This window comes from Poecilia reticulata, chromosome 21 (genome assembly GCF_904066995.2).
Source record: "Poecilia reticulata chromosome 21, P_reticulata-male-v2, whole genome shotgun sequence".
Lineage (NCBI taxonomy): Eukaryota > Metazoa > Chordata > Actinopteri > Cyprinodontiformes > Poeciliidae > Poecilia > Poecilia reticulata.
The window spans coordinates 7,139,088-7,166,963 of NC_088850.1; the positions used below are offsets into that span (position 1 = coordinate 7,139,088).

Here is a 27,876-nt window from a genome sequence, read left to right on the forward strand (position 1 = left end):
TTTTTTTTTTTTTTTCTGAGTTCTGGCTCAATATACCCAGTTGCTCATTTTACAAGCTAACAAAATTCAACTCGTTAAAAAGTAAATAATACATTTGCCCTACTTCATACTGGAAATTAAATATGCGACAAATGAAATCAAAACACCCTGTCATCCCGTTGTATTTATTTGAATTTTTCGCAGTCGCCGGATGTCCTGGGAAGTTTTTCTTTTTTGCATCAACGTCATCTCTACATTCATCGGTGTTTCTGATAAGGCCATAGGGTAAAGGTTTCAGATTCAGCGCACTCATCCTGGAGTAAAATAGTCCGGCTCATGCTGAGCCTCGTTGCCAGTAGATAGTTAGAAAGTGTCGTTATCCCTCTTGACTTTTCACCACCTCAGACAGAGAACGCAGACTGCTCCCCACCGCTGGACGTGTTAAGATGAAAACGGGAAACACTTTGGACCGAACATGATCACGGCGGCGATATCGGCATTTGTTTTAAATTACCCGAGGTTGGACTGGCAAGTGGAGACGAGTGGGGAACGCAGTGGAAGTGTGAGGAAAAATAAAAACATGAACCGTGATGTATTCTTAATTTTATTTTTAAAGTTTTTCGGAATGTCAAACCTGTTTTCCCTCCTGCTCAATAATAATAATAATAATAATAATAATAATAATAATAATAATAATAATAATAATAATAATAATAACGTTATTCATCTCATTAAAACTCCCTTTACTTTATTTTAGGCAACAATCTGAACTAAAACAACTGTCTCCTCATTTAACTCACTGAAAGCAACAACATTGCACAATTGATTGTATCTAAAGTCACACTCGACCATCGGGGAGACATGTTAATAAATCTCAGTGTAAAAAGTACTGTTATTTGTGTGTGTGTGTGTGTGTGTGTGTGTCGGATTGGGTGAGGGACAACAGTTTTAGAGTAAAAAGCAGCACCATTTGTTATAGTAACTGAATATTGTTAAAGTGTCATTTGCACCTGTTTTCCCCTAGAACTACACAAGCAGATCAAACGAGAACAGAAAGTCAGATGCAGTGCAGAATGCAAACTCTCAGCTAAGAAATATGACTTCATAACCAGACAGACGCTCTGTCATGTGAACCGATTGCCTGTTATTACCGGAAATAGTAAACGTGTAGCATAAACTCTGAAATTGGTTTTATGAGAGATACTGTACGTAGAATTAAAAGTGTTAGAATCATAAAAGTTGACTTAAGAGTGGCATTAATGCCATTTAAAAAAAGGAAACAAGGTGCAATTTCTACAACTTATATATAGACACATATATATATATATTTATATATGAAATTCTGTAGTAGATTTTTCATCTCTGTTCTTGCAATTCAACTGCAACAATATCACATGAGCGTCATAAACTACATTTCCCTTGGAAATACAAACATGAATATTATAAGGTGCAAAATGCATTGGTTGAAATAACCTTTTTCAGGCTGTGTAAATCTTTTTGTTGTTGTTGTTAATAATTCATATTTGTTCTGCAGTGGAAATGTGGACAGCAGCTAGTAGTAATTCACACATTTTAAAAAAGTCCTAAGACTAAATGGTATTGCAGGGATGGAAATGATTTTTGGATGGATTCTTTAGTGTTATTAAAAAAAAAATAAAAATAAAAATCCTAGCCAGCAACAGTGGTTAGTGGCTGCAGCACGACTGATTTAAGGACGATCATAGAAAAATATGTGGAGCACTCGCCACATCAACCATTGCAAATTGAACGCTTTATTTTAAAAAGTCAAACTCTTCTTCAGGTTTTCACCTTATTTAAAAAAAAAAAGAAAATAAGGAAAAAGCAAAGAAATTAAAAATTATACTGCAAAGAAATAACATGGTAACTTTGAGTGATGGAGGAAACACACAGGGTGCTTTAGCCACAGACCGTTGTTGCGGGCAGGGAAAAGTAGCGCTTTGTTTCTTTGAATGGGGGGAAAAAAAGTGTTTTTGTCCTTTGACACAGTTCGGGAACAGCAACAATTTAGGTGGACCAAAAAAGACAAAAATAAGTCTTAAAATTGATTTAATTCGGGCAGCTGTTATTTTACTTAATGTTAGCTCGTTCTCAGCCATTGGCAAATGTCCCTGTGATCTTTAAGATACACTTGGCAAAGGCAGATCTTGTGGACATTAACAGCCTCTGTATTTAGGATGTTTGGCTGGCGCTGGGCGACTTTTAGCTGAATAATATCAAATGAAAACTGAAAAAAATTGTTTGCTGTATCATTTTTTTCCTCCCCCAGATTGTTGGGGTTTAAAAACTTGGTCAAAAATCACACTCCCGTGCATTTGATCATTCATCACTGTTGTCATTTATGCAGATAAAAAAAAAAAAAAGAAAGTAGGGTGTGGGGGGCAACATTTTCTGTTAAAATCTTTGCCCGGTGTACTTTCTTTTCAGGGACAGCCAGGACAGCGTGTAAAAAAGATTCAGCAAACAGGAGACAGAGGGCAGATGTTGTGCCGCGACCTGCTGGTGTCAGATGGAGATGGACTACAGGAGCTAAGGAGGATTGTGTGGACCTCAAAGCCGCGTTTGGGCCTCTGGGATGTAGATCTCAATGCTGTCCGCCCTCTCCGTGGCTGAGTTCTGTCTGAAAGAAGCTGCTCGTTTGGCAGCCATGAGGCGTCTGCGGGCTTCCTGTCGCTGGCGGTCCTGGAGGTCGAGAGAGCGCTCCCTCATCACACCACCACGGCCCCTGGCTGGCCTCTTCGGCAGAGGAGGGGGCCACTTTTGCTCCTTGGGACACATAGAGAATCGATTACACCCCTGAAAATAGTCCCTATTTATTCCAATTAGAAACGACTTGTTTATATTCTGTGGCGCAATCTTTGCATCCTAATGGGAATTGCTCTTTATCAACATCTTACACGGTGCGAGCTTCCTCTGCTAGCATACAAATGACAAAAAACAGACATCAAGGATGACCGCTGTGGGAGTTATTTGTGAATTAATAGCATTTCAGACCAAATTCTTCCCATTTATGTTCAGTAAAAATTACCAAAAAAATGTTTCTTTTTGCAAAATGGTCTTCAAACACATGTCCTTAGTAATGGAGTGGAATTGAGCTTTAAACTATATGACTTGGATCTAACATTTTGTGTATCATTCCACATGTTTCCCACAATGCTTTGTAGGAAATTCGACCCACTGATGTAATGAATGAGGTTTGTTGCCTGCCTTGATATTTTCACACCACTATTCACTGGACTGAGACCAGGCAATTGTGATCATCTCTCCCAAACACTGACTCCGTCCCTAAGCCCTCTTTGTAATTAATTTGGCAGTATTTGATTTGGGCTATTTTCCATTTGGAAGACATATTTGTGTCCAACCTTTGTTGTCCCGGCGGATGCCGTGAGTTTTTCAGGGAAAACCTTCTTATGATGCTCTTTACTCATGATGCCATCTATATTGCGCAGCGTATGAGTCGCTCATGAAGTAAAATCCTCTCACAATATCTTTTGCAGATATATATTATACACCAACAGTCATTACAGCCAAGTATTTCAACTCTAATTTCATCAGACCACAGTGTGCATTTGCAAACTGTAATGCGTTTATGTATTTCTTGTGGAGTGACGGCTTTGTCCTCACAGAACGGCCTCAGAGCCACTGAGTCGGTGACACAAATTCGCGCCAGTACGACTGACTAGATGTCACAGTTTATGTTGTTTGTAACTCTAAAAACCGTGTCCCGTACACAGGAAGATTGTTGAATAAATAAACACAACATTTTCGTAAGAGTGTGACAGATTTCTGAGGGCAAAGGTGAGGTTCTAAGACTGCGAGCTGGTGTTGGTTTAAACAGTGCCTGCCCTGATGCAATAAGGCTACACGTGGGACATCTGTGTCACTGTGAGGGTTACGCTCTGCTGCGCTGCAAAGTGCTGGAAGGCAGTAGAGTGTTTATAGCAGAAAGTGTAGAATACAGATAATTACCCAAGTGCTCTAAACGATCTTGTTACTTCTTAAATTGCAATTACCAATTAAATGGTGTCTTGCAGCTGTAGGTCTCTCATCTGCAAGCACCACTTTGATACGTTTGCCTTAATGTACGTTATGTAAAGAGCGCCTTAACTGAAAGCTTAAAATAACCGCAGTATTTTTGCATCTGTTGAAATTTGTTCTTCCCTTCTAGTAATAATTTGATCAAATTGTGAATTCCACCTTGTTCCAAAAATGTCAGTTATCTATAATGTAAAATATTTTCCTCAAACTTAGAGTATTGTCTGATATGAGCTACATTGTAGACAGAGTTACATCCTGCACCAGGTTTTTAAAAAAAATAGCTTTTTGTTTTAGAGGAATAACTACTAACAAAGCTTCAAAGATTGCTTCTTGATGATTTGTCAGAATAAAACAAACACATTCATGTGAAGCAAGGCCTTTAACTCCCCAAAGTAGTTAAGCAATAAATGCTCAAAGGGCAAAAATCTTACCAATACTGAAATTGTGAAACAAAACCAGTTGATAACAGGCCTTTCCATTGCTTCTCAAAATAGATTAAAACAACAGAAAAAGGACTTTTTAGCCACACACTTTCCTAAAATGGAATGCTCTACAATGTAAGATGATGTAGTAAATATAACTCCAATCAATTGAAAATCAGTTGATTTCTTGACCATAAAAACATAAATTCCAACGGGACCATGTCTCATGGATGTTGTTTATTAGCAACTCCAACAGGAACAGAGTGAGTACTCTTACTTTCCCCACACAGTCTTTTGGCAGGAATTGTTTCCAACAGAAATCTGTGTTGGAATCACTTCTTGCCACAGGATTATAAAGCAACTGGGAACTTGGCTTCGAGGGAATCAACAGCCCAAAGTTGAGGGACAAAGATAGAACATATTTAAAGCCACAGCTATATTTGATGCATCTCTTAACCCTCCTGTTGTCCTCGGGTCAAAATGGCCGAGATTTGTATGTGTTTTCCTTATACACAGAAAATGAGGACAACAGGAAGGTTGAGTTCCCACCCAGACCTGTAAGGTAACTCCAACTATTGTTTGTGAGCATAAAGTTTCTCAGATTAAAATGTGTTCATAATTGATCAGGTTTCAGACTTGCGGGTAAAAAAAATTTCTGAATTTTCTTCTCTTTCCCGGAAAACTCATCATAAAGTTATTACTTAAAATATCCGCTACAGCTACATTCTTCTCAAAAATGATATGCCTTTTTCATTTCCATGCCCAACTTTGGACATAGGAATAAGTATAACTGACAAACTACAAGCCAAACACAACGGCAAAGAATCACTGGTAAAAGAATACAACGTAGTATTTTTGAAAGCTAACTACATGTTAACTAGTCACATCTAAAACCTGATTGAATACCAAGTGTCAAGCATTCAGACACTGATTAAAATAAACTTGCCTGATAAGTTGTTTCTATGCCAAATGGAATATTTTTTTTGGTGTTGCGTCAAATCAGATTTGATGAATATTTTACACAAGTGACCAAGTGAAATGAAATGGGGGAAGTATTCTATAGCTGTAGATTACATTGTAGATTACTTCCCCCATTTAAAAGCCTTTAAAAAGAGTTATGAATTCACATCATGGATGCTGGTGGTTGCTTTAACGGAAAAGCAAACTTTACCATCAGCCCTCTAAACTAAAACAGATGCTTCCATCTTGTTAATACTCTGACCTCCTGCTAGGGCTAATGCCTGAAAATGAACACTGACGTTGTTGGTGCAGTTTCCTCTTAAGCTGTGCGTGTTCATCTGGAGTCCATTAAGACTAATTATTACGAGCGTGTGGAAGGAAATGATACCTTCTTCTCGGGGCTCTCCACCAGCTGCCACTGGTTGCTCTTGATCTGCTCCAGCTCATCAAACTTGGCAGTGACGTCATCAATGGTAAGCTGCAAAAGGTCCCAGAATCCAGCCAGGTCCTGAGATGTGGGTCGAGGCATGGCACTAGGGTCCTAGGAAGCAGACGCTTGTAAAAATGCAAATAAAATAAGTTTTTTCTACAACTAACAGACTGGAGAATGACTCTCCACGTCGTCAATGCAAAAGTTTCAATCACAGCCATTTTTGTAGATATTCCTTGGGCTCCCAGTCATTCAATTACAGTTTGATTTCCCAATTATAACCACTATGTGGCAGTATATTACCAGTGTTGGTTGCTGGCTACATTTAGCATTACACTTGTGAGTGTATTTTAAACATGAATTAGGAATTATTCACTAATGACCCAGTCAAAATTTGCGTGACCTTTGAATTATATTTTTGCACGTCATCGCCAGTTTTGAAGTTCTGTATTTTGCACTGTGTAAATCTGAAGTAACAGCAAACAAAGACAGACAGACAGAGATAGAGAGAGCCCTGTGATCATTGCCTCAAACGGCAAAGCACAAAAACCATGGGAGCTTAAACCAAGAAGTGTTTCATCAGCTCAAAAGTTAACAATATTCAGGGCTTTTTATAAACACTCAGTGCAGTTCGTCTACCATTCAAAGAGTGAAACAGACTCATCTGCTTCTCTTTGAAAGATATCTGAAAGCTCGGGGCAATCTAAAGCTTGTCACTACCAATGTAAGACCTAATTTATCATCCTATTATCTTTTAGGAGAGCCAAACAGCAGGGTTATTCAAAAGAAGGGGGGAAAAAAAGCACAAAACAACACAAGTTATTAAGACAACAGACTTCATCCACCTCCACAATGATGCATTTCATTTTTTTCTCTTTTAGTTTTATCTTTTAAGGCTCTGATTAAGTCTGTTTCTCTCTCTTTTTCACTGTCTGTCTCTCCCTTATCTGCAGAAACATCCCACTCATTGAACTTCATATTCTGATATCAGCTGACTCGGGGGATAGTTAGCATCAGAAAAGGTATGAAGTATGAGCAGACGTGACATGAGGGCTAAACAGTGAGAAGGTGATGCACTCCATTATTCAGACCCTGAGTTCCCATTCAACCTGCTGCCTCTGTGCATTAATGGATTGCCTCAACACAGGTGCTGTTTCCTATTGGAATTCCCCTTTCGTCAACTGTGGGTCAATAGCAGCAGAGCGACTGCTTCGCCATCGATCTTTGCAGTCTATTTCTGGAAAGGTGCACAGATGCGACGTCAGGACAACTACCTGCCTAAAGTTTAGAGAGGGTGAGACCAATCTACATGCGAATACTGCTAAAAAAAAAAACATAGATAAGCCTTTCTTTTCCTGTAAACAAAATGAAAATCACACGGATAAAATGTATTTGAGAATTGCTCACCAGATTCTGTTGGCACAGCCAGTAAAACTGCTGAAACTTTTGAGACATTAGTAGCTGAGCACTTCCAACTGCACTCCGGATTTTTCCTAGGACTGGAAGACACACACAACTTTATTACCGACAGCTTGGCACAAGATCGAACGATGAGCAATCGGCTTTCAGTTGGTCACAAAAAGCAAATCAGCTCAAATAGTGTGTGTCGCAGCTCTGTTGTCAGCGTCACTGTTTTAATACTACGAATATTTACGGTGGCTTCACTGATGTGACGCCGCTGTGAACCGTTGATGTCAGAGAGCAAAAACCCCGGCCTGCCCTAGGGACACTCACTCTCCTCTGACAGGTCATGTTCCTCTGCTTCTCTTTCCATCTCTTTGCACCATTCCTCAAGCCTCTTTGTTTCGTTGTGAAGGAGTTGCATGAACCAGCTGCCGTCCCTCCGGAGGGGGGATACTCGGCCTGAGTCGGTGCTCTCCAGGCTGGGTTCCACCAACCAGGGTTCGGGCTGGGGGCTGGAGCGCCCACTGGAAGGCCGGTAGTCCTCCCTATAGCTAAAAAGACCCTGCGTGCGGACAGTTCGGATGGCTCCATACTGAGTTGGTGTGCTGGGCTCAGAGTGGCGTCCGAAGGCGCCACCGAACTGCAGGCCTTTGTCCTCCATGGAGGGAAAGCCTTCCAGCTCCAAGTCTGCTTGCACCGCCGTGGTCACGCTGTTGGAGCGCTTGAACCTCCCGTGCCTAGCAATGACGAATAGCAATGAAGTATATCAACTTGCGACAGAAAAAGGACAAGTATTACAACACCTGCATACCTTTTCCTGTCTTCCACCTGGATCCCTATGGAGTGAAACTGAGGAAGGCCTTTACTGTCAGCCTCAGAGTCGGTCACAGTCTCCACCTGGGAAATACACACACCAGTGTAAAAATGACCCTCATTTCCAGTACAAATACACACTAATATACGTATTAAATATCAAGGATTTGCATTAGCTAAGAAACTTGATATACTATTGTATTTTGTTGACATGCTCAACTTTAACTTACTTATCATGTTGTTTTGAAAGTGGTTCCATTCTCCATTTTGTTATTGATCCAATTGTAGAGTTGGATTACATACAGGTGAACTTTGAAGGCAAATACATTGCACTGCGTTTTATTTAGGGGTATCAGAATAAAGGAGGCTGAATGCAAAATGACCGTCAAATGTTTACAGGTTTATATTTGCAAGAAACATTTTAAAAATAATGGTAACCGTACATTTAGGTTCCACTTTTTTTTTTTGGTTTATCAATTACAATCTCAATAGATCTGCATTTATAACATGGAAAAATACAAATAAAACCATACTGCATATAAATTATTATGTATATTATGTTAAAGATTTACTTGATTTAGCTTTTCTGCCAAGAATGGCAGACAGCATTGGTATATTTTGTGAGAAAACCTCAGTTGTAAGTTGTACTTTTCAAGGTGACTAGAACAGACATTGATGCTGCTAGGTGTCTCGTTACCTGTATACCAATAGAAGAACGTGGGGTTTTGAGGTACTCCTCAGCCTTTGATACCAGTACCGCCTTGTCACATGTCTGGACGGAGGTGTGACTCCCCACCATCGCATGCCTCTTGCCTGCCGCTGATTCCATGGCCATGGTGACCGCCTTGGTGCTGTCCAGGCTGTCCGTGGAGCTGTAGATAGGGCGCCCGAGGCTATCCGTGGTCCACAGACCTCCTCGCGAATGCCTGCCTTCAGGGTAGGCATCCTGGGTGGACTCTGTGCTGCTCTGGGCTGTCACAGAAATAAGAGGCTTGGTGGTGGCGCGCGGGGGCACAGGAGGTGGGGTCTTCTTGTAACTGGGAGGATATGAAACCGCTGGATAGCAAAAGCAGGATGAGAGAAGGGGGGGGCAAGGCAAAACAAGGGTAGAGGGCAAAAAAAACAAAAAAAAACGTGATAATGAAAAATGTGGCAAAAGCTGACAAAGGCAAATGTTGCAGTTCACCGCCATCACACATGGTGTGATAGAGGGACCTCATTGCATGATGACATATCAGACATTGATTTAGCAGTTAAAGCAGGGTGAGCGTCATTAAGGTGGAAAATAGCAGCTTTCATTGGGGAAGAACAATGAAGGATTATGGAAAAGAATTGATAATTCTGTGGAAATGAAATTTTGATGACAATCACCTAGGCTGGACCTCAGAGCAGTTACAAAACTGGACTGGATTACTGTATACTGGTTTCATATTGTATAAAACGCTGCTTTTGCTTTGTAATAGCTTTATTTTTATGCTAAAAAGGGAAAGAACCTTTATTTTCCAGAAATCTTTTTAAAAAATCTTTCCTGTCTAATTCTAGTAAACCTTTTATTGTGTGTTGTGACGTCTTACCTCGTTTATCTTTACACCCTTATCGAGGGGCAGCATCTTTCTGCAAATTATTGACTCAAAGCTTATTTTGCTTTTGTCTGTAAAATTTCCAGGTGTAAAATGAAAGGTTAAAAACTGGTACAAAACTGTATTCTTGTCAGGGGCTACTGGTAACAAAATGCATAAAGCTTAAGTTGAAAATTGAGTCTTTACTATATGTGGAGACAATGTTGTTTGACTCGTTGAATTGGAATATTGATGAATCAGGTTCCAATTGTCCCAGTATATTGTACGCAAAAAAGCAGGAAGTAGTCAAATTAGTTACAAAAGTAAAGTTCTTGTTTGCTGTCTGTTGAGAAAGCAGCCTGTTTTATAAGACAGATGGTTCTATAGTTAAGTAATTTCATTAAAAGCTGGGTAAATCTATTCACCTTTGAATGACGACTAATCAATGATCCATCATTAAGCTCAAAATGTGCAATTTGAAATGTTCATTTTCAACTTTTTTCTTGTTTTCAATTGAAGTTTCCTCCATAAAATGGAGTGAAATACAATAAAATAAAACACAAAGAAACACAAACGTTAATCACAGATCACAATGCAAATCTGCGGCAATCATGCTGAGAAATACATACATTCCCTACAGTATGTGATCTCCTCCCTTACTAATCTGCTCGTAATATATTTCATTTAGTAACACTCATCCTCAAGTTTACGTAAAGGATGTTATCAAATAAACAGCATAAGTGAACAGATTATCTAATACAGGAATGTAAGTGTTCTTTTCCTGCTGAAATACCCACGTTATGAGCGTAGCTATCTTTAAACGCACATTCTGTGCACACACTGAGGACACTGTGGATTAAAGGAACTCTTTTAAACTAAATCCTATCTTAGATTTTGCTTCTATCCAGCATAAAGGGGCTGGAATTCTGTGAGACACAGCAGGTGGGTATAAGAATATAATGAGCGCAATGACTCAGAGTGTACAATAACTCCACACTTTCTATTATTACACACAGGCACTGACTGAATTACTTTTTAAATTGAAAATGTTACAAACTGCTCAGTGGCCAGCACATAACTCAATAACATAAATGTCAGGCTTCAGCAACTAGCATGAAAAGAATATTTATATAGTTGTATGCGTTAAAATCAGTTTTGCTATTATATTTTAAATCTGAAAAATTGGAGAGTCATGCCTTTTATTAATTTGGCTCTGGTAACAAACATTCTAATAATTCCTGTAAAAAGCTGAAAAATGTTATGTGAAGCTGAGAAGGAAATGGAGAGGTCTTAAATTTAAGACAATGATTAAAATAAAAAAGGGCAAGCTATCAAAACAGCAGATGATGCATTGTGAGGATATTAAAGGGAACTGCATAAGGGGAAATTTTGGTTTAAGAAATGAAAGTCAACCTGAGAGACTGAAGTTATCAGTAATGAAAGACAGGTGCTACCACACTCCGTACCAGTAGGTGGCGGTAATGCATACCTAACATTTCTTGGCAACCGCCAAGAAAAAAATCAAGGAGACGAGGGAAAGACGCCTGTTAATTAGCTAACACGAACCTGGTGCGTTGGAAAGAAAAAGAGAAAAAACAAAACAAAACAAAAAAACAGCTAAGGTAAGAGATATTCATATGAAACGTGAGAGTAAAAACATGTTTCCCAACGATAAATGTATTGAAACCCAGCATTAAATGTATGTTACTTTACAAAGACTACCCTTATATCCTTTTTAGAATCAATCAAGTGTGTGACATTGTCGTTTCCCCTGGTGGTTCAAATGAAATTGATGAATTGAGTTTCTGCTCTAATTGAGTTTCTGAAATGTTAAGATAGGTCAACCTGACTTTTAAAAGCAACACATCCCTTTCTCTGTCACAGTTGTGTGTCCAGACCTACTAAGCAACAAAATAATATTTTCACAATAAGGCTTTTAACTTCCCTGATAAACAAGTACCGCATAGAGGGCATTTACAGCCAGTGAGTCAGGACTCAAACTCTTTAAAAACTCATAATTTGGCCTGTTGTGGTACTTGGGAAAAGGTTAGAAGGGCTCGCAACATCTTTAAAAACTGGCAATATGGACAACAACCGAGTAATCACAACGTAATCATGATTAGAGTAGATGGGAGTCCTTCAAAAGCTTAATGATGATGATAATGGCTGGATTAGGCCGCCAGTTAAGAACACCAATCACAACTTTTGAAGTTTAATCATACACTTTATGGTTGCCTAAATAATTAATAAGTTTAATACATTAATTATTAATGAGAAGTACATCTTAAATCATATCTTTGATACATGCCAACAATAACACCTGATATTTATCATATGATTTTTTTTGCATATCTTGGACTGTTTCTGCAGCAATATAAGCCTTTAAATTTTTCTCACACAATATAGGTTCAAATGGGGAAATGCAGGTACTTGGACAGAACACTAGATGTCGTCCTGTAAACTGTCCTGTAAAAAAAAAATCTCAATCTTTGCTAAATTACTTCTAAATATTCTGATGTTGAAGTCATTGAAATTAAAGGTTTTGAGAACAATTTTATAGAATCATTTTATATTGCTATGTCATTCCCCAAAGGTTTAACCATGCTTTTTAGAATATAAAAGCATGGTTTTATATTCTAAAAATATAAAACCATGTAATAAATGCATAAATGCATTTATTTATTGTTGCTTTTGCACAATTGACCAGTTTAGGATGGTAACACAGGCATCCTTCTGCTGTGCAGCACTCTCCAGAGTGCAGGACAAACAAATCCGATCCATGGAGGCTTGTCTGCTATTTTGCTTGTTGTGGACGTCTACAAAGTTGCTTCTGATCTATCAGACACCATGATGTTATCACTGACCACTGTGATTTTTACTTTGGTACAGAGAGCTCTGCATGTTGCTCAGCTCAGCTCTGTGCAGAGCAACCCCAATCTGCCATTGAGCAACTACACAATGATGGGTTTTTAAGCACCAACATGTTGATGGGGCCTTTAGGGGTCTAGTGCAGCTTTTATAGCTCTGAGCTGTTGGGCTGTTTTGGCTACAAAAAGAGGACTAAAACACCATTAGACATGGTCATCATAGTGTGTTGCCTGGTTAATTAACTTTTTTTTGTAACCTTTGACAGATAAATATACTTAACTTCAATTATATGGTTTTGTCATAATGACCAATCAAAAGCCTTTTAAAGGAATCTCGTCTTAGTGTTTCATCCATAAACACATCTACATGTTGCCTACTAGATAACTGCTATTCCCATTGATCCACCACCACCCCAACAAGGGCAAGTTTTAAGGTGTTCTCAAGGGTAAAACGTGGAATTGGAATCAGTCTAGTTGTGAGTCATTGTACACTAGGGGACTGCCCTGAATATACAAACTATTTGACATTGAATGATCTTTAAAGTGAAGTAAAAAAAAAAAGCGTCGTCAACTATTTAATGGCAAGAACTGGAACATGTAATCTAAAGCTGCTGGAGAAAAGAAGAAAATTTTAATGTCAGTACAAACATAGATGCATGAAGGAACACCAGTAAGGGGAGATTTTGCGAGATGGATGATTCTTCATGTCCTGCCTGCTAAAACAGCTCAACCTCTTGAATTCTGTACCTGAAGTTGAGAAACATCTATCATGAGATTTATAGCTTCAGTTGACCCGCTGGTTAAATTTACACAGACCAGGAAAGTTTATTGTCCTTCATGTATCCAGTTGATGCTGCCTTTGTTAAATCGAACTGTTTGGCTTTGCATAATTGCACAAAAGCAGATCGGTAAATACATCCCCCCACAGAGAGAGAAAGCAAGACTAAACAAACCTAAATTAAATTCTGCAAATTGTGTTGCTGTTCAGCTTACACACAGTCAATACCTTTGAGAATTTACAGTTTTGTTATTTTCTATAACCCCAACAGGTCAACATGGCAGCTCAATCTGAAATTAAAATGGAGACATCATTGTTTTTTTGTTTAAATTATGTCAATGTTATAGGGCATTACTCAGCAAGGCGCTACACATACAGAGTCTTTGTCCATGTGGGTTTGATGCAAAAATATGGTGGAGTCGGGTTGTCCTAAACACTCATTTTCTCATCTTGTAAAACCAAATCTTCAAAACTATGTTCCCTATAGCAGCTTTTTACTCTATATTAAAACCTGGTAAAAACATTTCTTTGTTTTCCAAATAAATATTGTGCTTCTACGCACCACAAATTTGGAACAAACTTCCAGAAAACTGTGAAACAGCTGAAACACAGGGTGCCTTTAAATCTCAACTTAAAACCCACCTGTTTAGAGTTGCTTATGGCTAAATTGGGGTTAGAGTGTGGGTTTTGATGTCTTCCATGTTTGTATGTTTTCACCTTTTTAATCCTTTTTTTTTTTTTTTTTTTTTTAAATCTCTTTAATGTTTTTATCTTTACTTTTTAATATCTTTTTATTTCTCTTTCTCACTGTTTACGTTTTAATGATGTAAAGCCCCCCGGAAAATGTCCCAGTTAAACGACGTTTAACTAAAGTTCTACAGGGTTTAGAGTCCCAGTTGACGGCGTTCAACTAAAAACCTAGAGGTTGGAGTCCTTAAATTCCCAGAGGGTTAGAGTCCCAGTTAAACGACGTTTAACTGAAGTCCTAAAAGGGGCACGGGTTTTAATATTTGTATCTTTTTTTTAAATCTCTTTCTCTTTCTCACTGTTTATTCACTGTCACATGCTGTTTTTATTTTAATTATGTAAAGCACTTTGAAATGCCTTGCTGCTGCAATGTGCTATACAAATAAAATTTGATTGATTGATTGATAGATGTGAAGTGAATAGTCATTGTTCAAACACCAGGTGGTAGGTTAACGTGTGAAATATTAAGTGTACTTAAAGTTTAGAACGTTATGTCTCCCCATTTGTTTTGTTCTGTTTTTAACTCCTACAGACGTGTCTTTACTACTGCATAAAAAACAGGGGCGGTATAACACTGCTACCTGGAGGTGGCTGAGCACGGTCCACACTGCATGAAGTAGGGAGACGAAACTGAATCCCTGTAAGGAGGAAGTAACATCAGTTAGAAAGAAAACACGGAGGTAAAAGTACACTCTTAAATGGGTTAATTCAAATGAATATTGCATAGAAAGACCACTTCAAATTTCCTTGAATAAGTAATTCATCAATGAACTAATAAGGAGATAAGCAAACACAGAGCGCTTAAAGCACAATTGTATATCGTTGAAAAATGCTTTTTTTTTTTTTACATGTTACATGTACTCTCATTGTAAAAAATAAAGCTCTTTCAAGCAGATCTAGTTGCTACACGGGTTTAAAATTTCTTAAATCTAACACCATCTTTCCAAAACCACACAATACGACCTGTTACCTCTTACACAAACAGAAAATGAACCTTAAAACAAATAAAATCCTTGGATTCAAAGATGATGTAATTTTGTTAATTAGTTGGTGTGGGATTAACTGGAGCCAAAAACATATTACGCTGATGATACTGTCATTTTAGTACCTACGAGTCTTTCTTGAAACTAAAATTAGATCTAAGCGCTCAAAACAATGCATGTAACTGTTTTTATTCGTGTTAAGACAGGTAATCTTTCCACTGCCACACCAGATTATATGCATCTCAAAAGCTAGGTGATGTTAACAATGTCCTTTGATGTTTTCATCACATAGTTCTTAAAATAATAAGACAGTTTATCTAAATAGTGTTTTGTTTCCTGAAATTGCAAACTGTTCATAATTCTGTTTCTGTAAAACCCATCTGTAGTTCCACTTGTCCGGAGACAAAAACAATTATTAAGGTTAAGCTCCTTATTTCAGTTTTGTTAAAATAGATGAATATTTATAAAGATGCATGATATCAGGAAAATGCTTTGAAACATTTATTTAATCCCCAAAACAAAACATTTCCTTCTTTACAATCACTAAATATCCTTACCACTCTTCTTTACGCTTTGGCATCCCAGCTAAAGAAATGCATCTAACAGAAGTTAGTCCAGTGAAATTACTGATACACAGAGAAATAATGCAATTGTTGGCGTTTAAGACTCTAATCATCTTGATGCTTATGAAACAAGATGCTCATCTTCTTTTTAATAAATGGGACCCAGCCTGGAAGTAGAATCGTTTTTCACAATTTATGAACTATTTAGTGTTTTTTTTCCCACTGTCATTCTTAGTAAAGCATTTTTTATGTTTATTCAAACAATAGAAATGGTAAGAAATGTCATTTTCTTTAGGGGAAGTTTGCATTTCTCTCTCTAATAATTTGATGTATAACACTACTGAGTCTAGTTGGTCTCTGAACATTCAGGTCATTAGGATTAACTAATAAATCCTACAATAATTTTTATTTTTTACCATGAGTGTACATTGTTTAACAATCTTAAGCAATTTGTCCTCATGCAAATTGTATAACTATTTAAACTGTTATTCAGTAATATCTGTGTTTTCTTCTCCAAGTGCATTTTCTTTTAATAGCCCTGAAGCAACTTGTAACCTTGATGAGCAATGTCCACAAGCAACATTCCTTATACGGCGTCTTAAAAAAAAGTTGGTGTGCTTGACACACATCCTTGGGTGTTTGTCTGTCATAGCTTTGTACAACTTCCTTTTGTAGGCAGTTTTATTTACCCATTTGAATACATTGAATGTTTCTGTAAAATAGTAAACCAATTCCCAACAGACTTTAATGCAGTTGGCAAACAGTTTCGGAATAATAGCAGTTACTAGGAATGTGACTCATCTACATTGCTTTAAATCTAAAAAATAAGCATCATGACTCTTAATAGTTTATACTTTGTACAAACACACAACATTAAAGAACTTTCATTTAAATATGTAAACATTTTGCTCTCCATATCTATATTAGACATGCATACAAGACGGACAGGAAATTATCAACATGAATGTGAAGCTACAGTCGTTATATAAATATCATCTGAAATGATTCTCAATTTTTAAAGTAGACAAGTACTTTTAAATGTGTCTTACAAGGTAACCATTAAACCATACAGAAAGGGATTGTGTCTCTTCTTAGGAGGCACAATCCTTCAGTCATTTTTGGACTGCACTGTAAAAGTAATGTAATAAAGATCATCAGGTCCTGAAAAAGCAAAGCGAAGTGTTGTAGGAATAAACTGGAGTAGCTTTCATGTTACACATTAGCAGCATTAACAAAATGAGATTAAGACAACAAAGAACAAGAAAGTCAGACAGAATGTGGTGAGAGACCCAGACAAAGAACACAGTTCTGAACTGGAAAGTAAGAGAGTCTGTCTCTGTTCTCTATTTTCACTTTTCGAAAACAATTTAAGAACATGCTGCAATAAAGCATTTTTAAAGATTCATTTGCACATTTTGCTAAATTTAGGAGTGATTGGATCAAATAATTTTACTTGTGATATGCTTACAATGTAAACATTGTACTTAATTCAACTAGCATAAGCCAAACTTTGATGACTCAGAAACTTGTCTTTTTTTTTTTGCAAAATCTGGTTGAGATTTTCAATTAATTATTTAAGCGTATATGAAAAGATCTTATAAAAGGAACATTTGCATCAACTCCATGGAAACCTCATGCTAATTTTGTCACAGAGAATGTGACAGACCATTACTCTCCTTCATTTGCAGCAAGAATTCTCAAACCTGTTCCTTTGATTTCATGACTTAAAATTTCAAAAACAGATTGACAAAAATTGCTCAGATTGTGTCTCCACTTCGTCCAACTCCCTCCATTTGCGCTTCAGGCCGTTCTTGCCAAAGTTGTGGGTTCAGACTGGCAAAGACGTGCTGTCCAGGCTGCTCAAGTAGGGGTGTATTGTGAATGAATGACGTGCAGCGATGTTTCTTACATGAGCATGGGGGCTGAAAATGTAAAGAGTGAAGAATGACATGTATGTATATGCAATAATATGCATTTTCTGTAAAAACTCTAGGTTATAGCCTATTATTACAATGTGTGGACAACAATATATTGTCATATTACAGGGAGACTATTATTTTAATCTACACTTTTAAAGTAAAGTATCATCTTTTGCAAAAAAAAAATTAATAAAAAATTACTAGTAATATTTCTCCAAAGACATGTTATGACCAAATGTGATGCGTGATTGCACCTTTTCATTTGTGACGAGCATTGTTTATAAGGCTGGAAACTGAACTTCTTAGAGGTTTTCTTCAAAAATACCACCGTTCCACCAATGCCAAGTTAGTGAAGTACTTAACTAGTTGTTGTCCTGTCAACTTATTCTCTCTCCATGGGGGAAATGGTCATGTCTTTTCTAGCTTTCAAATATTTTACTTTGTGTGCATTCTTCCAGTTACATATTCATTTTGAATTAACATTTTTTTTTTTTTTTTAAAGAGAGTTTAAGAAAACACCATCTGTTTTTGCAATGTTTACCAAACGAAGCCCCTTTGAATGTTGTTAGAGTGATGAATGAATAAATGGGAAAATGGATGAATGAATGAAAGATTAAGACAAATAGGACCTCATTCCAGATGATGGTACTGGACTTACAATTTCTTGAACAATTGTTTTGAGGAGGCCTTTACTTCTTACTAATTAAACAATTGTAAAAATATAGCCACATACATATATACATACAGTGGTGATGCCCCCATGGTGCAAAGTGACTCGACCTTTATGTGAGATCCTCGCAACAAACCAAGACAAATCAATGGCCAGATAGCAGCAACTAAAACACCATTTTTGCATGTTAAATTGCAAATCAAAAGAATAGCAGTATTGTTTGAAAGAGACTTCTACCAAATAATTTCAATTTCAAAACCACAATCTGAATTTGGAATAAGAAAGTTTGACATTAAAGGTGGCAAAATCAAAAAGTCTTGATTGAAGGCTTCATAAAAAAAGTTTAGAGAGAAAACTATTTTTAGGTCAATAAGCAATTCATATTTAGAATTTGTGAGGTCAGAGGTGTTTTTAGTAACACATTTCCTTCACAAACACCAAAACTTGACATGTTGGTTATAAAGACGCATCTTTATATGTATATTAGACAAGCAATAACTTTGTCAAAGGAGGTAAATAAACTAGAGTAAATGAAAATACAAGCCTAATACTCTTTTTGCTGTAAAATGCTTGCAGATCTCATATTTTCCAATAGGATTCCAACCTTGTTGATCGGTGACCTTAATCTAGCAGGTTTCAGCTAATCACTGACTGGACAGTTTAAAACTTAAAAAATCTCATGTTTTTTTTGTTTTTTTTTCAATCAAGGAATACAAAAGAAGAACATCCTAAGGTCAATATTTTCAGCATCATTAAGGCTGGGAGCAAGACTGCTAGGAGAAAGTTGTGAATGCTTAATAGCAAAAAAAGTTTTGTCAACTTTTAACTTCCGTCTATCGGACATGCTTTGATCTGGAAATGTTAGCGACCTGCAAACCTGGCCTAAAGATAAAAAGAACTGGACTACTCTAGGATAAACTAAGGATCTAGATCATGTTGGAATAAAGACTACTGTTTAGTAATCCTACCCTCAATCACTGTTCTCTGTTAATACACAATCGTAAACCCTTTTGTCTTTGTACCAAATATGAATGATTACAAAACAAAAGAATCATTTTGCTAATCAGTGGAAAGAATAATCTTAATTGTCCAAGCCAAGCTTAACAAAACCTAAGACCAAAACTAAACACAACTTGTAATGAATCTACTCAAAATATGAGCTTCAATTTATAAAATGAGTGACAAAAAGTTGTGTTTTTTCACAGTATTGTAATTTTATGATTCGTGTCACCCTAATTCTCTAACATTAAACATCAAGTTTGCTATTTTACATGTTGGAAAGTGACTAAAAAGTTATAAATTATTACTTTAACGGAAGACATCATTCATGGCAGCCATTGATGTGTTGTGGTTTGTAGAATAATGTTGTTGATTATAATCTACCTTACCGGACAAAGTTTTAAGATAGGAAAAGGTAAACTACTGCTTTTGTTTTCCTCTGTTGACCCAAAGAATATATATAAAATGGCTAAAGCAAGAAAGTGAATCACTTGTATTGATGAATCGAACAAAAGGGTAACATTAAAACAATATTAAATCATAATAAAAAAAAAATCAAATTAAATAAATTAATTTATGAACACTATACTGTGTATCATGGATCTCTACTGTGGTATGTTCCACCTTAAATAAATTTGAAATGGAACATTGTGTATTATTTTTTTCTAATTTCTTTAAATAAATGCAAATGTTGCCAGTGAGCTAACACAAGGATAGAAACTATTCCTCCTTTTCTACCTTTCTTCATTTTACTTATCATATAGAATCTTTAAAATTCCATTGGATTCAATGTAGAAACAGATGAAAACATTTAAATGATTTAATATATATGATGACAGCTTCAACTTATGATGCATCTTATTTTAACCAAAGTGAAAATGTTCATGACAGACAAAATGTGTGAAAAGCTGAACAACATGGAGAAAAGAAGATTTTAAAAAAGCAGTTCCCTACCAGACCTACCGTACTCCCTACGCCCCCCAGCTAAACTACGGGCGCCTAAAATAGGGGAAAACAAAAAGAAAAACAAATAAACCACAACAAAAAACAAAAAAGATGGCAGCTCGGCTGAAAAGAAAGGCATATTGAAGTAAAATACACTCTGCCTCATCTATGTAGTGTAGCTGTGGTGTGTTCAGATGTGTAGACATTGGACACATGCTGCAAGTGAGATTTATCTTCGAATGCGTAGTAAAGCTATGACCCCCATTTTGAGTACCACAAACTTAAGCATGATAACATTTTAATCCATTGTCTTCAATCATTTTTTGGAAACACATAAAGTAAAAAAAAAAAAGACAAGAAACACCACAGTAGGCAATGGCCGTTAAAGAAAAAAATTTCTTTTCTTTAGTTTAACAAAATAGACAAAGGCTAACAAAAATGCAGGCTAAACAAATGTTTTACAAAAAGAAAATCAGAAGTTTTCCTGTAAACTGCAATATGAATTGAAAATAATACTTTATCCAAGACACTTGCATTAAATAAGGGAGAAAAACACAAAATGGGAAAGAAGGTTTATATTCAAGCAGTTTTACAAGGTCAGATTCCATCCAGAAACCTTTGTCCTTCCTGGACTTCACAGATTTGGCACAGTTGTTGCATTTAATCTCTGGTTTACAAGTAAAAGGAAATAAAACGTAGCGAGATGAGACGGTGTGGTAACATATTAGCCATTTTAAGCAATTCAGAAACTCTCACAAACACTTACTGTAGATATTTCATTACATAAAATAAAGTTGCATGTTTAAAAATAATGGTGACTATCCTGTTTTTTTTTCTTCTTCAGATTTGTTAAATATTTAATTCTGTATATAGCTATAGTTATATATCATTTTAAAATAATATTTAGATCTGTTTATTTTGCTACATTTCCACTTTGTTCAAGGAAAGGATAACATCTTTGGACTATGTGATAAAATAATAATGACAGACTGGAATAATCTACCTGGGCAAGTTACCTAGAATCTTTTGATTACTAGTTAGCTTTTTTGTAAATTGAGAAAAATTATATATTAACAATTATATACTAGCAGGTCTTTTTGGTGGGGATAATATGCTAAAGTGTGTACATTCTGAGTGATGTAGAGATGATTATTTTCTACATAATGGCACAAATCATGCAGATGCTACTACATGGCAGTAATCTCACCAACAACCTCTTAGATTTTTAGCATTATGTGTAAGCTATAATGTTAACTATCTGAGAAAAGCACGTATGTTGTCAGTAAACTTAAAAATGAACAGCTAAATCAAAGCATACGTATAATTTTGTTAATAACATGATCAGTACTTTTCTAGGTTCCATTCTACTTCAGCCAGTAACGCTTTGTGTTATTAATATTACAACCGGCATATACTTTGATGGTATACATATAGAAATAAAGGACTTGCATAGCATGAATAAATGTAAATTGAAGACATCACGACTTGCCAGTCTACAGCACCTTTAAATTTGTTAGCACGATTAAAACAATAGGAAGAGAATTAAATCAAAAAAATCTAGCATAAACATCTCAAAAAAAGAAAAAATCAAAATAGTGAATGTTTTTTTAATATTCATTGGATTACTAAAGGATGTTTGTCACAGTCAAGAGCCTTCTCCTTTGATTTATTTGCAAAAATCCAGCATTTGGCCTCAGTAATGATGTTTTAAGTGGAGTAATAAGTGAAAATATTTAGAAATTTCTTCTCTGTATTGCAAGTGGCTATGTTTGACAATAATCTCCATCGCACCCAACTCTTCCAAGCTTCATGGTAAAGTGTTGTTAAATCAATAATATGTAAAACATGTCATTGGGAAAATCTCCATTGTAAAAAAATACATATTGAATTTTAATCAATTTTACTGAAAGCAAGGAAAATACGTATTGAACACGTCAATGTTTTTCCCAGTTAAAATTGGTCTCATGGGGTTATTGAGGTGATCTTCATAAAAGATGCCAGTGGCAATTAAAAATAGCAATTCACACATACAAAGATATCAAAGTGAATAGGTCTATTAATTATGTGGAATGACTCGGGGGAATAAGCATTTCATACCTGAAGGAAATTTGATGCTAAAAGATGTTCAAAACCATAAAAATGTATGTAATCTGTCAGTATTTATAGTGCATATAATATCAGTGTGTATATAAAGACCTAATTGATGGCCTATAAAAAATTTTTTAATACCAATCTCTCAAAAGCATTTTATATTAAAGCAATCACTTTTGCACCTTCTTGCCAAATATACTGATGGAATTGTTTGCATTTATATTTCTACAGATCTGAGCATCCCAGTGACCCATGTCGTACCAAACACCAGTCACAATAAGGAGTTTCTTCCAATATTTATGTCAGAGTCACTTTGATGAAAAAAATCAAAGTGACTCTGACACTTTGATTCAGACCATTGTGAAAAAAGCCTAGCCACATTGGCCTCTGTGCATGTTCACTGCACAAGACTCCCCTGCTGAAGAAAAAAACATGTAGAAACTATAATATTTGATGCAGAACATTTGAGTGGCCAATTAAATACTGGGAGAGTACAGACCGGTTAGATAACATAAAAAAATTTACCTTTTGGATGTCTTTGCACATACCATATTTTTTATGGTATGTGCATAGGGTGTTATATTCCTGATTTTAAAGCAAGACACACTAAGGAAACTTTCAATTTTTTTTAGATTCCAAGAATGTGATATGGTCTTGATAAAAAATGAAGATCAGAGTAACTACAAAAGACCTAGAGAGCTTTGAATACATTTGAAGGAATGGACCACAATTACAGCTACACAATGAAAGCACCTAATTTATTTATACACAAGACCTCGCAAAGCTGCCATTAGCTACAAAGAATTTTCTACTACACATTCAGTGCGTTTTAATTATGTGAGCAATATTAATATCTGTATAATTCCAATTTACAATACATAATTTAATTTCTATGTGTGCAATACTTGGGATGAACACTTCATGTTCGTAGCAATTTTAGAAATTGAGAGAATTTCACATGTTCAAGAAATAAATTTCCTTGCTTTTTAAGACAGTGCAACTGCAAGAACCCTAGGGTTGTTTCTGCATTTTCTTGTATGGCCTCAAATTCAACTCATTATTAATGTAATTCAAAATATTATATTTTGTCTTTTGGTATTGTAGAAAGGGAGCAATTTTCTTTTTATGAACCAGGCGACAATGCCTTTCTTTATAAGCCTTTTCAATGCTGCAGATCTATTTCAGATTTAATTGCTGTCCACTGTTGGCTTGTTGGCCTCAGATCTGTTCATGTCTGTGTGAGCTTTGGTACACCACGTCGGTAAAGTGATATAGGAGGTGAAATGGCTGTGGCAGTCATGAGACAAAATAATGATGGAGACCCCCTAACCATTAAGATGGGAGTCCACCTTAGCCGTCACTAGTGAGGCGGTGTTGGAACATTCAGCGGTACTACACTGCACCTCTGGGGACATTTCTAAGAGGTAGAAGCCTTTGTCGGCTCTGATTGTCTACTTGTAGGGATAATGTTTAATTATTACAATTCAGAAGTTACAAACTGCCCGAGTCTGGATTATGGGAAAAATTCTACAATTGCTGATTATGGTCAAAGTAACTCAAATTAAAAGCAACATTTTAAAGGACTGATGAACGTCTGTGTTTGTGTCATAGTGTCTTTTAAAATATAAGACACTGCATCAAACATGTGAGGGCCTCCAGTGAATACCACATACAAAATAGGAGAAATTACACATTTCATCATATGTGCCAAAAAAAAACAACAACAAAAAAACAATTGACAATAAAACAAATAGCTGGGGAAGAGTAAGAAGTAAAAACTTTGTTAAGAACCACATTTACCTCAACAATTCCTCGCAGTTCTATCAGAACACAGTATTTTTTGTAACTGCAAACAGTACAAGTTTTGAATATAAGTTTGTCTATATACAAAATGATACATGTATATTGTACATTTATAGAGATGTGGCATGAATTTAATTTGTGCTGGAATGGACTAAACTTAATATTTTCATCCTTCGTGATCAGCATGAATCGCTCTCCTGTTTCACCTTCCTGACGGAGTTGGGTCTCGTGGTCACTCAAATTGAATCATTGTAAACAATTCTGTTTGAGGATGAAGTTTTGCAGAGCCTTGAGACGAAGCATTTAACACAGTGTTGTGGAAATGTTTACAAACCTGATTGGGTGTTATTTTCCGGTCATTAGATCATGGTATCTTCTATTTAAATAATGTTTGTAGTTTGTTTAACCAACCCGTTGTACATTTTTTTCTGGAATGCCCATTTCCGCTGCAACTTGCTACAAATGGATGAAGGCAATGGCAAAGGAATGCTTTGATTGAAATAACTAGAATGTCAGTAGTATATCAATATATTCTTAAATAATGTATTATTTATGCATTCATTACAAAACTATGTTTTATAAAGTTATAAACGTATTCACAGTATTTTTTCAGTATATGCAGGTGCTTAAGATGTTTCTACATAATGAGAAACTGGAATGAACATGATCTATTCAGATTAATGTGCAGAAACATGCCACTATTTGCCTCCCTGTGTAGTAGGTGTTTTTGGACCAACCAGTTCTGAAGGCTCACTGACAGTTTGGAAGCTGAATATGCTCATGGTGTTATTTTTAGACTCTAAGCTCCAGATTGTAATGCTGTTTTTAAGTTGATGACATACCAGAAAGCTGTAAATAGGCTAAAATCCTCATCAGTATATGTTTTCAACACATAGTGGGTCTCCTATGCATTTTGTGCAGGATTGAAGGAGAGGGAGGAATGACTGTGCAGAACCAGGATTGCAATGAGGTTAACGTTTGCAGCTTTGACTGTTGGCTGGGCCCGGTTTGTGTAGTATTTGCATGTCCTTCCTTTGTATGTGAAGGTCACTGATTTTCTCTCACTTACATGAGATTGTAATTTGAGCAGGTGTAATTCTAACCAGGATTTTGGGAAGTGTAAAACTCTGGCTTGAATGATCCGTCTGTCCGAGATTGGGTCATACAAGTAGAAGGGAAATTAAGAAAATTCCTCTGAATGACTGAATGAATTGCAATCGGAAGGTGAGCCCAATCGGAAGAATCTCACATCAGCAGCTTGTATCCAGCATCTTGTTCCTTTGGACATGATCCATTACACAAGATTATATAAGTAAAGGCTTGATGATGGACAGGTAAACTGAGAGGTTGCATTTAAGTTTCTGTATTTTTTATTTGAAATTTTTGATTGGCCATGCAATGTTTTGGGCCAATTTTTATGATTTTCTGTCACATATTTTAGTATTTTAACTTACTTTCCTTACTATTGTTGTAGATAATAAAATCTTGATAGGGACTTCTATAAAACAAGGAGAAATTTCTCCTGAAAGGTACTAAAACCAAGAAAAGGTTTCTGTGGTCCAAAAACACCTTTTTATTGATTTATAAATTAGAAAGAATCCCATTTCTCTTTTTACTTCAGCTAAGTTGTGCCCCTACATTTGTTACCAGTGGTAAGGGTTTTCCAATTGTACTGCATGATAGATGTTAAGGGTGAAGTAGTTTAGCTTTCTGGGCCTGATAAGCAGGCCTAGAAAGTATTCTTTTTTAAAATCATTTTCTTCTTTTAAATACATTTTTAAAGCACTTTCGACTAACTGAATTTATGTTAATTTAATCAAAGATTTAGAGACACATTTAAGGCCTTAAAATGGGATTCAGTCTAAATATTCCTTACATTTTCAATTATGCGAACAGTAATTCTCTCTCTCAGTAATTAAGGTATGTAAGGACAGTGAAGGATAGCTAATGATGCACTTTTTGGCACTTGAGGATCTGAAATATCAGCCACATTCTCTCTCGCATTCATATCTTACCTGACTCTGGTGTAAAACAAAATCACCCTCTTTTATTCCATGGCTTAGCAAGACACTTGTTAAAAAAAATACTTGGAAACTTATTGTAAGCAGTTCAAGAGATGACAGACTGTGTCTGCATAGAGTAAAGGGACATATAACAACAGCTTTTCTTTACATATCTGGCTCTTAACCTGGATCTTTTTTAATCCTTTTACAGTATGCAGAAAATGCAGATGATTAGAATGACATAGACAGATATGACATGGGCCCACTGGTGTACTTTCTGCTCCACAGTTCTAGACTGGCACTTCTGTGACCCCCTGTGTGGCCACTTGTGTCTGACTGCTTATGAGCCTTTTGCTTCTTGTTAATCTCCCATGGGAAGTCCTCTATTGGTAGTGGACTGGCAGGACTGCCGGACCCCTCCGGTGTGCTCTCAGGAGTTCCTTCGATGATTTCAATTCGAGGTGGGTCCATAAAGTCCATAATGCTGAAAGGTGCTGGCTCCGGTTGACACATCACTGACTTGTCCTGTGTATGATGTCTAACTGACCAGCTTGAGCCTGCTTGAATTCCTATGGACACTCTGTCGTCTGTCTGTGTGGTGTTGTCACTGCAGGGCTCCCGGCATAAAGTCCACATATTGTAGCACTGAGTGAAGTTGAAGAAGTTGCTGTTGAAAGTTTTTAACTCTCCACAGACATCTCTACGCAGCTCTGCTAGCTCGTAGCGCATTGCAGAGATTTCATCCTTCCATTGCAAGTTGAAGGCAGCGACCATGTTGGCGGACTCCTTGAAAGCCTGGAGCGCTTGGGGTACTGGTGGCTCAGTGGTGGCAATGGGTGAAGCAGCAGGGACCCTATATGAAGGTGGCGTTGCTGGGGGGACGGAGATGGCTGTTACAGTTGAGCTAGTGCTATGCTGGCTTCGAACAGCGGCAGTCTCTCTCTCTAGTCGCTCCAGCTCTGCATAGGCAGAGGAGCTAGCACCGTCATCATCCTCTATCATGTCATCATTTAGTAAGGATGTGGCATCCACAAGATCATATCCCTCTGCAAGAAAGATGCGAGTATGCAAATATAAGGACATTCATGGTGAAAAGAACAACTGGAACATGATTGGATTAGGATTTAAAACTAGAATGGTCACATATCTATGGAAAACTTGCAGTATGTGAGAGAAAAGGAAATTAAGCAGCAGACTTTGATATATCCACTTTCAAGTGTTTGCAAAAAGAAGGAGGAACACCCAACAAATCACATCTGCTACATTAGAACTGAGGAAAACCTCAATATTTGCAATGCAATGTTTCATTGTTTGCTTTTTAAAAATCAGTACTGACATTAATTGTAAACTCAGTAAATGTTATACATACTAGAAAGTCAATTAAAAAATGTCTTGTCACTTTGATATAATTATTTCCAAAAAACTCACATACTGTAGGTTTTCACAATGTTTTTACACTGCCTTCTCAGTCCTCACAAGGCTTCTTTCCATCTTTTCACTGCACAGCACAACAAAAAGTAAAATACATCAGTCATTATCAATCAGAAATCCTTTCTTTGAGGACCCCTTTCTTTGAGCATGCCAAATATGTCCCAGCACTGTGTGCCATTTTGTGCAAAAGAAAAGATGTAAAGGGAGTAGAGGAATCACAACCCACAGGGTTAAGAAGCAAATATGAACCCTATTGAACATATCAGGTCCAAAGTGGCTGATAAGACCGTGCAGAGTTGTATAAAACCCAGCAAAAGGGAGAGGTACACTCTCTGCCTCCAAGGCCCCATCAGAGCGAGGCTGCAATCCCACAGTCAAAAACAGCTGACAAACTCAGTTCCAAAGGTTAGACTTTGCCAAAGATGGCCTTCAATTTTTATGGCAAGGAAGAAAT

The 27,876-nt window shown here is 36.7% G+C and overlaps 1 protein-coding gene and 1 long non-coding RNA gene across 13 annotated transcripts in view; one reads left to right on the forward strand and one right to left on the reverse strand.

The window, feature by feature from the left end:
- Positions 1–2,460: 2,460 nt before the first annotated feature.
- The window catches only part of dlgap2b (discs, large (Drosophila) homolog-associated protein 2b), an 89,588-nt gene continuing 64,172 nt past the window's right edge, over positions 2,461–27,876 (reverse strand). For 4 of the 11 annotated variants that reach the window (XM_081602432.1, XM_008397422.3, XM_081602434.1 and 1 more), the window contains 8 exons: positions 20,104–20,148; positions 14,597–14,653; positions 8,762–9,120; positions 8,063–8,148; positions 7,582–7,988; positions 7,255–7,346; positions 5,806–5,958; positions 2,461–2,763 (listed from right to left, as the gene is read on the reverse strand). In XM_081602432.1, coding sequence (XP_081458558.1) covers positions 2,548–2,763; positions 5,806–5,958; positions 7,255–7,346; positions 7,582–7,988; positions 8,063–8,148; positions 8,762–9,120; positions 14,597–14,653; positions 20,104–20,148 — 1,415 coding nt within the window. In that variant the 3' untranslated portion in view covers positions 2,461–2,547. Of the gene's footprint in view, positions 2,764–5,805; positions 5,959–7,254; positions 7,347–7,581; positions 7,989–8,062; positions 8,149–8,761; positions 9,121–14,596; positions 14,654–20,103; positions 20,149–20,472; positions 27,038–27,876 lie in introns of those variants that run through there. The other 7 variants (XM_081602435.1, XM_081602438.1, XM_008397425.3 and 4 more) reach the window with 3 other exon arrangements.
- The window catches only part of LOC103457359 (uncharacterized), a 57,807-nt gene continuing 39,140 nt past the window's right edge, over positions 9,210–27,876 (forward strand). For both annotated transcript variants that reach the window (XR_014085574.1, XR_532425.3), the window contains exons 1-2: positions 9,210–11,245; positions 14,548–14,695. This is a non-coding gene — a long non-coding RNA (uncharacterized LOC103457359). The remainder of the gene's footprint in view (positions 11,246–14,547; positions 14,696–27,876) is intronic.